The sequence below is a fragment of the Neophocaena asiaeorientalis genome, unplaced genomic scaffold (assembly GCF_003031525.2).
Source record: "Neophocaena asiaeorientalis asiaeorientalis breed wild unplaced genomic scaffold, Neophocaena_asiaeorientalis_V1.1 scaffold543, whole genome shotgun sequence".
Taxonomy (NCBI): domain Eukaryota; kingdom Metazoa; phylum Chordata; class Mammalia; order Artiodactyla; family Phocoenidae; genus Neophocaena; species Neophocaena asiaeorientalis.
The window spans coordinates 915,663-929,605 of record NW_020173671.1 but is presented as its reverse complement, the minus strand read 5'-3'; the positions used below and the strand labels follow the sequence as shown (position 1 = coordinate 929,605).

Here is a 13,943-nt window from a genome sequence, read left to right as displayed (position 1 = left end):
TGCGCCCATGCATATCTAAGACCTGAGATTCTACCTTCTTCCTGGAGTCTTAGAATGAAATCCGCATCTCCTTGTTCTTTTGTTTCCCAGTCACGTCTTCGTTTTCCATAATGCATTTCTGCCTCAGGTAACTGCCACTCTGTGATGTGCAAACTTCCCTATGTGTTCAATGTCTTCGTCAAGTGTTTTCTTTTCCTGCGGGCTTTAACTGAAACTTGGCTTCCCCCCGAGTATGGGCCCTCCACTCCGATCCTATGCGCTAGGAGATGGGGGTCAGTGTCCTTATTCGCAGTGCATCTGCTGGACTATTAACAAATACTCTTTACTCCTTGAAAACACTGCCCCTCCTCTGCCTGCCCCATACCTCTTGTAGCAGCTTTCTTCTGGGTTCCCCTCCTCCCTCCTCCTCCCCTCCCTCCTTAGTGCGTCTGTCTGGCCCCCAACACGTCTGTCGTTTCCTCCCTGCCTCAAGCCCTGCCATAACCCTGTGTTACTTACTAGTTTTTCGTGAACACCCAGCCCCCGGTCTCTTAATCTTCTCTTAATCTTCTTCCCTTCTGACTTACGCTGCTGACACCCTAGACTGTGCCACCTTCTGAAATGATCTTATTTTTCAAATATTTCAGAAATTCTATTGCAAAATCCTTCCGTCCTGGCAGTGCAGTCAGCAAGTCTCCTGACCGTGTTCTTTGACTCCGTTTAGATCTTGGGTCCAAACGCTGTTCTCCTTTTCCCCTGTGGATTATCAGTACTGCCTTGACTTTCTTCCTTATGTAGTTTAGATTTTATAGTCTGTCGTTTCAGCGTCTTCTGTCAGTATCCTATGCCCCCTGTCCCTTTGTTCTTTTGTTACACTTATTTGGCAGAATTCTCACCCTAAGTCAATCAAGATATTTGTCTTTTTTTAAGGCTCTTACTTGGGTTGCTGATGCCTCTGGAGTCTTCTGTTCATACAGCTGAACAGATCAATACTGCTGTTAATTTCGTGACCATGAGCCCAGACTTCACGCAGAACACTGCTTCCCTGATTGTCTATTAAGATTATAACCTCACTCTCCCTAATGATTGTCTCAAGCCCCTGCCCACTTCAGCTCCCTAGGTCCCTGCGTCCCCTTCTCCTCCCCAGCTGGTGGCTTCTTCCCCTGATCCATGGAGAAATTAGAAGCCACCAGAGAGGAGCTACCGCAGCTTCCTGAGCCAGATTTACAAACCGTCCTGTCCTGCGCCCACTCCTGTGAAGGCCATCTTCCCAGCTCCTTCACCTCTGATGCCCATCCCATCTCTCCTAGGAATCCGTCTCAGGAAGCTCACAGTGTTGACTGTCTTCTGCTTCCCTTTTTAGAGGCTCCTAATGTTAGCATTAAATGTGCTGAAGTTTTCCCCATTACTTTAAAAAAGAAAATTCTCTCTTCCATCCTCTCCTTCCCTTCACAGCCATGTTTCTTGAAAGCATCTGCCGGTTGGTGGGTAGATATGGTTGGTGGTAGGGACTTGTGAAAGCGCTCCTGTTTTCTCAGGGAAAGGCGAAGCAGGGTCCCAGCTGAGAGTGAGGCGGAGGGAGCAGAGACGGGAGATTTAAGAGAGGAACAGTGTGACATAATTCTCTAGAAGACTCAGATAATACTTCCACTTATACCGTTGACATTGTGTCACAGACTTAAAACAACAGCTATTGGAAATACAAGGGAAATGTGACCCACAATTATAGAGGGAGCTTTAATGTGTTTCTCTCAGAATTTGAGATAAGTAGGGAAAAGAAAGAGTATGAAGAATGTGATCAACACTATTTAGCAAGCTTGAATTGGAAAATGTATACACAGTACTACTGCCCATCGAGCAGAAAACATTTACAAACTTGGCTTGTAATTTTGATGCTAAGTCACCAATAAAAATCTCAGATCAGGCCACAATTCTCTGACCACAGTGCAGTAAGACAAGGTATTAATAGATTTCCACCTGGGTTTGTTTTGTAGGAGTGTTGTTTAATGAGTTCTTCTTACTGTTTTTGCTGTTAGCCATTCATCTATATGGCTTTTTGGTAAAAGAAGAAATCAAAACTGCTATTACAGGTTCTTCAGAAGTTAACCACAACAAAATATCACATGTAAAAAATTGATGGCTTAAGGCAAAAACTGCTTTAAGAAAGAATTCATAGCTATAATTTTTTTTTTTTTTTTTTGCGGTACGCGGGCCTCTCACCGTTGTGGCCTCTCCCGTTGCGGAGCACGGGCTCCGGACGCGCAGGCTCAGCGGCCATGGCTCACGGGCCTAGCCGCTCCGCGGCATGTGGGATCCTCCCGGACCGGGGCACAAACCCGCGTCCCCTGCATCGGCAGGTGGACTCTCAACCACTGCGCCGCCAGGGGAGCCCCTATAAATATTTTTATTAGTAAACAAAAATTTATATACAAGCCTTTTTACTCACAAGATAGATAAAAGACAACTTTATGATAATTTATTAAGCTGTATTGTCTCATGAGCTTTTCTGTGTGTCATTTCACACACACAAAAGAAGTTCTTTAAAAGTACAGCCTGGATGTTAACTTAAGACTTCTTGTGGTGATCATTTTGCAGTATATACAAATATTGAATCATTGTGTTGTACACCTGAAACTAATATAACGTTACATGTCAGTTATACCTCAATTTTTTAAAAAGTACAGCATGAAATGAACCTAAACAAGAGGAAAAACATAAAGTTGTTAAGTAAAACTTGAACTGGTTCCACAAAAAGACTGTAAAATAGACAATTTGGCAAGTGTGACTAAGAGAGAAGCACCAGAAAGAATAAAGGTTTTATAACACTATAAACAGAGACAAAATTGACTCAAAATAAGGCGGAAAACTTAGAACAATGCCAGTGGGAGAAATGGTAGAGATGGTCAGAGGTTTTACCTTTATGTCTCAAAGACACAAGGCCCAGATAATTTTAGTGGTGAAGTCTATCAAATCTCAAGGACTAGATAATTCCTGTGTTATCTAAATGGTTTTAGACCATTAAACAATGCAGAAGAGTCTGGATAGCATCAAGATCAGAAATTGTCAAAGAACTTTGAATGCTTAAATTTTTTACTTTTTGTTAAAAATACGTGAAGATAGTTGAAACAAGCAAACACACCATACGGCAAGGCTTACATTATTGAAAAAGAAACAAGAGATACCTGTCCTACCCCTGCCCATTCTGGATTTCCTCTTTAGAGGAAATCATATTTTAATCTGTTTCTTGTATATGTATATATTTCTAAGTAACAGGCTTGTGATATTCTTTCTTTCTTTCTTTTTTTAACTTCCGGTGTTTTCTATAGACTTCCTATTATGACAGAAGAGTTTTTAACTGCCCGCCCCCATCTTCCTGATCGGAGTCCAATCAACATTTTTTGGCATTTTAGTATTCAGCATTTAAACTATTTCTCCTATGATCACATTTCCTTTCTTACGCAATTTGCTGTTTTCCCCGGGGTTAGTAATTTTCCTGTTTGGGGGGAACAGAGTACTGCAATTGCTACATTGATTTGACAGAACTACAAGTCTTCTTTCAATACGTAGACATGTATCCCATAATTTATCAGTGTCTTTCCTCCCTTGGAGACATACCTCTGGGGACCCTTTATCCTCCAGTCTGTACTTAGCGGTCTTCAGACTTGCCTTTGCCTGCGCTCTGGAAATTCCTTGCTTCTTTCTGTGGACTGCTGGATCAAAGGGTATGTGTGTTTTAAGGGTGTGTGTGTGTGTGTGTTTTATTTTTGGCCTCGCCTTGCGGCATGCGGGAGCTTAGTTCCCCGACCAGGAATCAAACCCGTGCCCCCTGCAGTGGAAGCACAGAGTCCTAACCACTGGACCACCAGGGAAGTCCTCCTTGCTTCTTTCCGTGGTTGTATTTCTTAATTTATGGATCCCATACGCTGTTGTTTTGGATGGAGAATAACCTCCAGTAGCTTCCTGAGAAACAGTGGAAATAACCAATTGTTCTACGAATAAGTAATTCCTTAAAAGGATGGCTCATTTATATAGTGGGATCCTGAGCAGCAGTCTTGAAATGATGTCTGACACACCAAGGGATGTCCTAGTATAATAAGCACATATCCTACCCCTCTCTTGTTTTAAGAATAAGTCTTTTGAGACTAGGATTGATATACATCAAAATGTGAACCTTTAAAATGTAGGTTAAAGGATTCTTTTTGAAAAATGTTGAAACTGGATACAAGTTTCTTACATTAGGAGAAAGAAAAGCAAGGAAAACAAACCATCCTTTAAAAGGAACATCAAGGAAGGCTTCAAAAGGTCAGAAAACAGGTTAACACCAAATACAGCGGTAAATATAGATATCCCTGTAAATAACAGAGCCTAATATAATCATATGCCCCTTACAAGAGAGACATCTCAAAGTAGAAAAAGAATAGCAGTGCGGTGATGGGCATTTCCTCGGCCAAATGGGTACAAAAAGGGAGCACCAATTAAAGTCATCTCAGGTCTAAAGTAGAAGACGTCACAGCAGAAACAGGGACAAAGGGCATTATTTTATGCCAGGAAAAGGAATGTTTTATAATGAATTACAGTTGCCTTGAATCTATGTATTGAATCTTATAATGTGGGAATACAGACAGTGGGAGACAGTAACACTGCTTACCCTGAGAGGCTGTCAAATGTAGGAAAACCCTTCCAGTGATTGTGTTACAGAGGACTGTTATCTCATTGAAGATACAGGAAAATAAATAAAGACAATATCATAGTGATAAGTGCTATGAAGAAAACTAAGAAGGTACAGGCATCAGAGCGAAGGGTTAGTGAAGGGATGAAACAGGGATTTCACTGGGTGATAAGTTTAAAGATGTACTTAGTCTTTAGCCAGAAATATATATGGTAGCAGTAAACAAAAATAGGCAGAACCTGAATAAGAAATTGCAGAACTTTTTTAAAGTCTTAAATGTAGAGGCACAGCATGTTGCTGGATGGGAGAACTAAATATATACAATTTTAGTAGGTATCATTTGCATACAGTAATATTCAGCCTTTTTAGTGCATCATTTTTTGACTTTTGACAAATGCATATAGTTGTGTAACGACAATCAAGATATACAACAGTTCTATCTCCCCCCCCACCAAATTTCTACACTCTCCTTATGGTAATTCCCTCCCCTCTAGTCCATGGCAACCACTGATTTTTTTTTCCTTTGTCACTATAGTTTTGCCTTTTCCAGAACATCATGTAATCATACACAAGTTAGCCTTTTGAGGGTGGCTTCTTTCACTATCATAGCACATTTGGGCGTCACCCACCAATACTTCACTCCTTTTTAGTTCTGAGTAGTATTCCATTGGATGCATGTTCCACAGTTTATTCACTTACCATTCGAAGGGCACTTAGATGGTTTCCAGTTCTTGGCAGTAAAGACGCTAGAAACATTTGTGTACAGGTTTTTTGAGTGTAAGTTTTAATTTCATTTGGCTCAATACCTAGGATTGCTTGGTCACGTGGTAGGTGTATGTTTAACTTTATAAGAAATCACCAAACTTTTTCCAAATGGCTGTGCCATTTTTCAACCTTACTAGCAATGGATGAGAGTTCCAGTTCTGCATCCTGTCAGCACTCGGCGTTGTCAGTTTTTTATTAAACTGTAGTCTCTCTGATAAGTGTGTGGTGATATTTCATTGTGGTCTTAAATTGCATTTCCCTAGTGACTGATGATATTAAGCATCTTTTGATGTGCTTATGCCACCTGTATGTCTTCTTTGGTGAAGTGTCCAAATCTTTTGACCATTAAAAAAAATTTTTTTTTTTGCGGCACGCGGGCCCCTCACTGCTGCGGCCCCTCCCGTTGCGGAGCACAGGCTCCGGACGCGCAGGCCCAGTGGCCATGGCTCACGGGCCCAGCCGCTCCGCAGCAGAAACCCGCGTCCCCCGCATCGGCAGGCGGACTCCCAACCACTGCGCCACCAGGGAAGCCCTTATTACTCATTTTTGAGAATTCTTTGTCCTTTTTTAGTTGCAAGTCCTTTATTGGGTAAATGATTTGCAATTTTTTCCCACTCAATCTGTGATCCATCTTGAGTTAATTTTCATGTATGGTGCAAGGTATGGATTGAAGGTCATCGTTTTGCTTATGGATATCCAGTTGATCTTGGCACCATTTGTTGAGAAGGCAATTTTTTTCTCCAGTGAATTGCCTTTTTCAAGATTCTCAATTCCTTTGATCTGTATGTCTGTCCTTTTGCAGATATCATACTGTCTTGGTTACAATAGCCATATAGTAAATCTTGAAATCAAATAGTGTATTTTCCACCATCATTCTTTAAAAATTATTTTCTCTATTCTAGTTGCTTTGTCTTTCAATATAAATTATAGAAATTCGCTTGTCATTTTCTAAAAAAGGTCCCACTCTTCACATTTTGATTGGATTGCATTGACTCTATAGAACAATTAGAACAGAATTGACAAGTTTTGAGTCTTCCAATCCATGAACATAGTTTATCTCTATTTATGTAGATCTTTAATTTATTTCATCAGTATTTTATAGTCTTTAATATATAGATCTTGCACATACTTTGTTAGATTTATATCTAAGTATAACATATCCCTTAGTATAACTAAGCATTTCCTGTTTTTAGTAGTGTTAAATGGAACTTTAAAATTTTTAATTTCCAATTGTTCACTATTAATATATAGAAATATTATTTTTAAAATATATATTGACATATTTTGCAACCTTGCAAAAGTCACTTATTCCGAAAGGTTTTTTGGTAGATTCTTTGGGATTATCTCTATAGACAATTATGTCCTCTACAAATAGAGACACTGTTATTTCCTCCTTTTCAAGTCTCTGCTTTTAATTATTTTTCTTCTTTGTGATGTTGAATAGGTGTGAGAACAGACATCCTTGTCTTATTCCTGGTCTCAGGGGGACAGCATGCAGTTTTTCACCATTAAGGATGATGTTAACTGTCCGTAGGTGTTTTGTAGATGCCCTTTATCAAGTTGTTGAAGTTCCCTTGTATTCCTAGTTTGCCGAGTTTTTTGTTTTTGTTTTTGTTTTTACTCATGAATGGATGGTGTTTTATTGTATATCTTTTCTACATCTATTTAGGTTATTGTTTCTTCTTGAGTGAACTTTAGTAGTTTATGTCTTTTAAAGAAATTATCCCATTCATCCTAGTTGTCAGATTTTTTGGTAGAAAGTGGTTCCTAATATTTCCTTATTATCCTTTCAGTATTTCTGGGATCTATAGTGGTTTTCCCTTTCTTATTACAGATACTGGTAACTTGCGTCTTATACCTGATCATTTTGTCTAGAGATTTATCAATTTCATCGATCTCAAAGAACCAGCATTTGGTCACTTGTTTGTTTGTTTTTTTTCCCCGTTTCCCATTTCATTGATTTCTGTTCCTTATCGTTTTTTCTTCTTATTTTGCGTTTAATCTGTGCTTTTCTAGTTTTTTAAGGTAGGAGCTGAGGTGACTGATCTGACACTGTTTTCACTGTTGAAAATACAATTTAATTCAACAGGATTTATGGAGTACCTCCGTATGTGCTTTTTGAAAGGTGCTTTGGAAAATAACTGAGCTATCAAATGAGTCTCTACTCTTTAGAAGCCTAGTTGCATTTTTGAACATGAAGTTATTTCCCTTAAATGTCACTATAAGGTTGTGTCTGGTTATATTTGTAGGGTTTTAGAGTATAAAGTTCATTGTAAACTATGAAGTGGAGTTCTATAGACGTTGCTCAGTCCAGGAGAATTTGGGGTGTGAGGGTTCATGTTTAGAGTGAATAATATGCAAAAACTTGGTAAAATCCTAGTTTTATAGGTGAAGAACCCGAGACCAGCAAGGAATCAATGCCTCATGTATAGATCTGTGGGAAGTTTGTGGTGGGGCTGGAACTAGGACAGAAGATTCCAGTTCCCAGTGTCTTGGCAGTGCCCGGCCTGGCTCCTTGTACTGGGTTCTCTCCGTGGACAGGTGGCTGACTGTTAATTCTGGGAATAAAGAAGCAAGACAGTCTGTGATCTTAGGCAGCACATGCTGGTGGGGCAGGCAGTTGGCAGTATCGTTCGTTAACTCCAGAATGCTGTGGTCAAAAGAAGGAAACGGGGAGGAGCCTGAGGAAGAGGGTCTGGGGAGGCTCCTCAGAGGAGATACAGCTGAGCTGAGCACGAAGGGCAGGTGGAGGTAATCCAAGCGGTCATGGATCCGGGAAGGACATGCCAGAGAAAGGAGATGGCGCGTCCCTGGGAAAGAGAACCAATAAAGGGGCAGACATCAACTATGTTGCCCATGGCAGCCAGAAAGAAGGAGAAAACAGTGGTTAGGAGCTATTATTAGGAATTAAATTAGACTCAAGGGGCCGGGCAGTAGTATGCTCTTGCTATAACCCAGTTTATACACAGAGGATATGAATGGATTTGTTTCTTTTAATAATATTATATGAAAAGAGTATGACGTAGTGAAGGAACTCTTCATTTCTCTTTGATGGAGGTTATCTACGCCTGAACTATCGTGAGACCTTCATTGGGCACGTGATGGCTTTTCTGATGGAAAAGCAAGCACAGCGTAGGGAGCGACGGAAATGCTCCCTCGTGACCGCGTGACAGCAGTTCCTTTTGAGGCAGTGACAGTCTTGGTCGGGAGTGTTGAGGACACAGGCACTGGAGGCAGACAGGCCTGGGTTCTCACCTGAATCCTTGTCCCCCAGTAGCTATGTGACTGGAGGATTAACTTCCTCAAAGAACATCCTCGTCTGTAAAATAGAGATAATGATGCTCGTAAGTGATTGGAAGTCACACAACCTACACAGGTGGTTTTGTCCTTGGACTACACATGGGTTTGCATTTCACCTTTTCAGTTGAAAAATTTAGCTGAAAGTGAATACTTAAATCATTCATCACTTTAAAATCATGTTACATTTTTTTCATCATACGTCCTTTTGTTATTTTGGGTGTATCTAACATTCTGACTTGAGACAGTGGTTAAACCTCATATAGATGTTTATCCTCCTTCAATCTTCTTTTCCACTCAGCGTTTGATACTTTTTGGGGGTTTTTCTCCTTTAAGGTCAAATTAATAATGATGCCCCTCTGGTGGTGCGTTTTCTGGAAAGACAGTGGTTTCCAGACCTGACCCTGTATCAGAATCACCTGGGGAACCTACTTAAAAAGGGGTTTTCAGTCCCTCCTCCTGAAGGTGGAGCTCTGTGGAGTTCATTTTTATACAACTTCCCAGTTGACTCTGATGGGCAGCCAGGCTGGAGAGTCCAGGTTGATAAGACATGTACAGTCATCTGAGCCTGCATTGTTATCTACCCCAGAGAATCTGGCATTAGAATGATGAACTTGACTGGATTTAGGACTGTATAATATATAATAGGGTTGGGAAGAGTTAACTTGACCTGAGAGCAGCAGAGTTACTAGCATTTTAGAGGCTATCACTGCAACTTTATTATTATATCAAATTTTTAAAAAACCAGGCAAATGGTCACTTTCTTTTTTTTTTGTTTGTTTTGTTTTGTTTTGTAGATCGTGAGGACCAGTCAATTCTTTGCACGTAAGTAAATGTTGAACATTCAGACTTCTTTTCGCTTCTGTTGGAAAGTAAAAGCCATTCTTTTTTTGTATGGGGGGAGGGGGAAGGGAGAGCCGTCAAGAGTTGGATGGAAACCTTGCAGTTGTTATTTTAAGACTACAATATATAAGTTGCTTAAATTTGGTGTTACTCTTTGGTTGTCGAACTGGGCTTTTCACACATTTCATAACGTTAATCTGTGAAACTTACATCTTTAGTTTGTTTGTCCAAGTGTTGACCTCTTGGACATTTTGGGAATTTACCGGTACCACCCAGGAAGCATTAATATCACGCGCCTGTGTGCTGTGTGTGAAGTGCTGGAGAGTCAGGATTGAAGAGAACTCATGGCAGGAAGCGGTCAGATTCGCACGTTAGGAAGGTCACGCTGGCTACGGCGGGGACGATGCACGGGGAAGCGTGAACACGCGAAGACCAGGTGGGAGGCTGTTGAGTTATCTCCGCGAGGGATGGAAGTGACTTCAGGTGGAGAGGTGGTCGTGGAGCCAGAGGAAAGTGGGTGGATCTCGGGTGGAGTTTAGTTTAGGAGACAGGCGCAGCGGTACTCCGTGATTTACACGCCCAAGAAAGGGGAGCTCAGAGAGGCTGGAGTTGTGCCAGGTTCAAGATGTAAGGAGTTCCATGGAGGAACGGGTTCGGGGTGGAAGGCAAGGGGTTTAGTGGAGGACAGACTTTGAGGTGACTGTGGCTCTCCAGAGAGGAGCTGTCACTCGGCCGCTGGCCCCGTGAACGTGGAGTCAGAGCTGTCCCCGGAATGCAGAGCCGGCGGCCTGGGTGACGGCAGCCACGCGGTGAGTGAGGGCACCTCAGAGTGTGGGATCCCCGGGAGGGGCGACCTTCAAGGGTGGGGGAAGGGGGTGAGACGCCGCAGAGACGCTCAAGCCGTGGGCCACAGAATGGGTCAGCACGTCAGACGCCCTTGAGATTGAGTGAAATATACAGAACCACGGGCGTGGGATTTAGCGCTAGAGCAGGAGGCTGGCCGTGGTCGACTGAGGTGCACTGGGGGTGGGGAGGGAGGTCAAAGCCAGATGGCAGTTGAAGAATGACGGGGGTGGGGTGTGTGTGTGTGAAAAAGTTTAAAAAGGAATCAAAAAGCCAAGTGTAGGTCTGCTACTTCCACAGGGCTTGAGAAAGGGAAAATTGCATTAGTGGATTAGTGGTGAGAAATCGACTTCTGTTGTTTTTGATGGTGTGTTTAATGTGGGAGAGGTTAAATGCTGTAGAGGGAGGTGGGGGCAGGGCAGAGAGAACTGAGGGGCGCAGAGGGCACGGGGTGGGTGTTGGGCCGGGACCTGGGGGCACGCGAGGCCTCTAGAGCGACAGGGAGGCTGGGAGTTGAGAAGGTTCCCATCTCGTGGCTTCTCTCCTTCCCATGAAGAGAAACTTTGGTGTTAATAAGATGGAGGAGGGGAGAAGCAGAAACAGCTGACACTAGTCTCCCTGTTGTGTAAGTTTTCTTCCAGCATTGTTTAGCCTCTGAGTTATACGAATCAATATAAATTTATTTATTTTTTAAATTATTTTATTTAGTTTCGGCTGCGTTGGGTCTTCGTTGCTGCGCGTGGGCTTTCTCTAGTTGTGGCGAGCCGGGGCTACTCTTCGTTGCGGTGCACGGGCTTCTCGTGGCAGTGGCTTCTCTTGTTGGGGAGCACGGGCTCTAGAGCGCAGGCTCAGTAGTTGTGGAGCACGGCCTTAGTTGCTCCGCGACATGTAGGATCTTCCCGGACCAGGGCACGAACCCGTGTCCCCTGCCTTGGCAGGCGGATTCTTAACCACTGCCACCAGGGAAGCCCCTGAATTAGCTTTTCTTAAACCACAAACCACCCCGACACTTAATGCCTTAAAGCAGTTTTCCCAGCCGTTGGGTTGGGCTCAGCTGGGCCTTTGTGCTAAGCGGCGCCAGGCTGAGCTGTCTCACCTGGGATGGGGGGTGGGGAAGGGGGGAGTTGCTGGCTGGCTGGCTGGGGTGCCTTGGTTGTAGGTCCTTTAATTCTCCAGCAGGCCAGCCCTGGTTTTAACATGGTGACAGGTGCCAAGAGCAGCAGGAGAGCGAGTTCCTGTGCACACTTGCTGCCGCCCCATTCCCAAGCCAGGTGTGGCCAAGGCCAAGGTCGGTGTGTGAGACACTAGCCAAGGGGGTAGGTACAGCAGGATGTGAAACAGTTGGGGCTGTTGCTGTGGACCATCCCCCACAAGGGTGTTGGAATGGAACCAGATTCAATCCAACAAAAGCTGGGATGGTTTCTGTAAGTGGGTGCAGATGGGGGGTCACTGAAATGAGAGAACTGAGGACACTGGCCAGAGAAACTGTCATGATGGACCCTGCCTGGGATATGGGCAAACGAGGGGGGATTGATAGGGAGGAAGGAGTTGGGTCAGAGAACTAGAGGACAGGTCCCCCTGGGGACACCGGGGCAGAAGGAGCAGGGAGAGTGGGCGGTGTGGCCGCAGGTGATAAGCTGGGAGCACCTCGGTGTGGCCACAGGAGTGGGCAGCTGAAGCAGAGCGGGAGCGGGAGGTCATGGGGGTGAAGGTCATCGGGGTTGAAGGTATCAAGGAGCCAAGGGGCCTGAGTTGGGGGTGTGTCACTCACATGAGGAGAGGAGAGGCTTGACCACACCACACACACACACACACACACACACGTGTGATAGTGTGAGGATGGTGGCCTCCAGTAAACCCTTCAAAAAGCTAAACTATTTCACTTAGAGGAATGTCCTTTATTCTAAGATAAGACCCTTTTTTTTTTTTTTTTTTTTTTGAATAAAAAGTGCTTTCTTTTTTGAAATGGGAATGGAGGTTTTCGTTTGTTTTTCATGATCTTACTAGGCAAAAATCCAAGTGTCAGAACAACCATTATGGCTGTACGTGACCTCAGAGAGGCGGGAGCGAGGGGTAGAGGCTTTATAACAAGAGGGTCTGGAAGCGACATGAGGGAGAGTGAGAAGGTTGCCCCTGACTTTCTTCCTGATCGTGTACGTGTGCAGGTGTGTGATGTGGAGCAAGGCCAGCGATGGAGGGAGTGTTCCGTGAGGACACTGAGAACATGGGTGAATTTGCACACTGTGGAATGGGGGGCCCAGAGAGTACGGAGGAAAAGAGTGGGGCGGGAGTAGGAAATAATGGGGTTTGGGATCAGGAGAAAGAAAACACAACATGAGAGTAGAGGAAGGACATTTGAGGCAGTGAACAAGGCTGGCAGGGGTGTGAGTCTCAAGGCTCCCCTGCAGAGTTCATCTCTGGGCCGTGGTGCATTGGGGAAGGGGTGGGGGTGGGGGGACCTGGGCCTTTGGGAGGCAGCAGCCTTGGCTGGTCCTTACTGGCTTCTAGGGGATTTCTAGCTCAGGTGGGCAGCCATGCAGCCAGGTGAGTTTCTAGACCCTCATCCTTGTCACAATCCCTCGGGACTTCTTAAAGAATCAGTGAACCTTCAGGCATAGGGGACAGCGGGTGAGAAATGGTGTCAGGCAATTCCACGTAATTTGGTCTTACGTGGAGCACAGGGTGTGAAGTAGGGAATAAATGCTAGTTTAAACTCAACATGCCTAAAAATTAACCTTTATTCCTACACAGACAAGATGTAGGAATATCCTCTCAATATCCTTCTTTCCAGCATCAACGCTGTGTGTGTTTCCAGACTCAAGGTTTAAATCTTGCCCTGTGTTTGGACTCCCCGCTCTCTTTCATATCCCTATTTCTGGTCGTCACCTCGTTTCACATTTCTCCTGTCTTGTCCTAGCCCTGCCCAGCACCTACTATCTGGCCCATCTTGGTGGATCCTGGCTGATTTCCTTGCCTTTTAGCCTCTTTCTCCCTCCAGGGAGGAAATATGCCCATCGATACAGCCAGTTGCAGCCCACACTGATTTCCCCTCATCAGGCCCCCTTTTTTTTTTTTTTTATAGACGGCAGTTCATTACCTAGTTAGGTCGTGTGGGTCTTGTTTTATAACTAAACAGTAAGGTAGAAACTGTGACTCACCTTCATTGCTTTTTAATTATCCCCTGAGAACCTGGCACACTGAACATACTTAGGAAATGGATAAAAATGCAAACAAAAGAATGTGTCTCTTAATTAAGTAGGAATCAAAGAAACAGGCTTAAGTACAGATTAGGAAGTTTAGAAACTAGTGAATACTGTATGTGTCTCCAAAGGGTAAAACCTTTCTGATAGCATTTTATAAAGGCATTTTATTTGGGAACTTCAAACCTATACAAAAATAGAATAGTTGGTGACCCCCATATACCCATCCCCTACTTCAGTGATTTTTTAATTTTTACATTTACTTTACTTCATTTTTTTCCCTTTTTTTTAACCTTTGCTTATGCATTTCCCCAAGTTTTTTTTTTTTTTTTTTTTTTTTTTTTTTT

At 43.5% G+C, this 13,943-nt stretch overlaps 1 protein-coding gene across 3 annotated transcripts in view; it reads left to right on the top strand.

Annotated features, from left to right (window-relative positions):
* MYH10 (myosin heavy chain 10) overlaps positions 1-13,943 on the top strand; it is a 134,676-nt gene that overhangs the window by 24,660 nt on the left and 96,073 nt on the right. For all 3 annotated transcript variants that reach the window (XM_024748375.1, XM_024748376.1, XM_024748377.1), the window contains exon 4: positions 9,508-9,535. In XM_024748375.1, the coding sequence (XP_024604143.1) occupies positions 9,508-9,535 (28 nt within the window). The remainder of the gene's footprint in view (positions 1-9,507; positions 9,536-13,943) is intronic.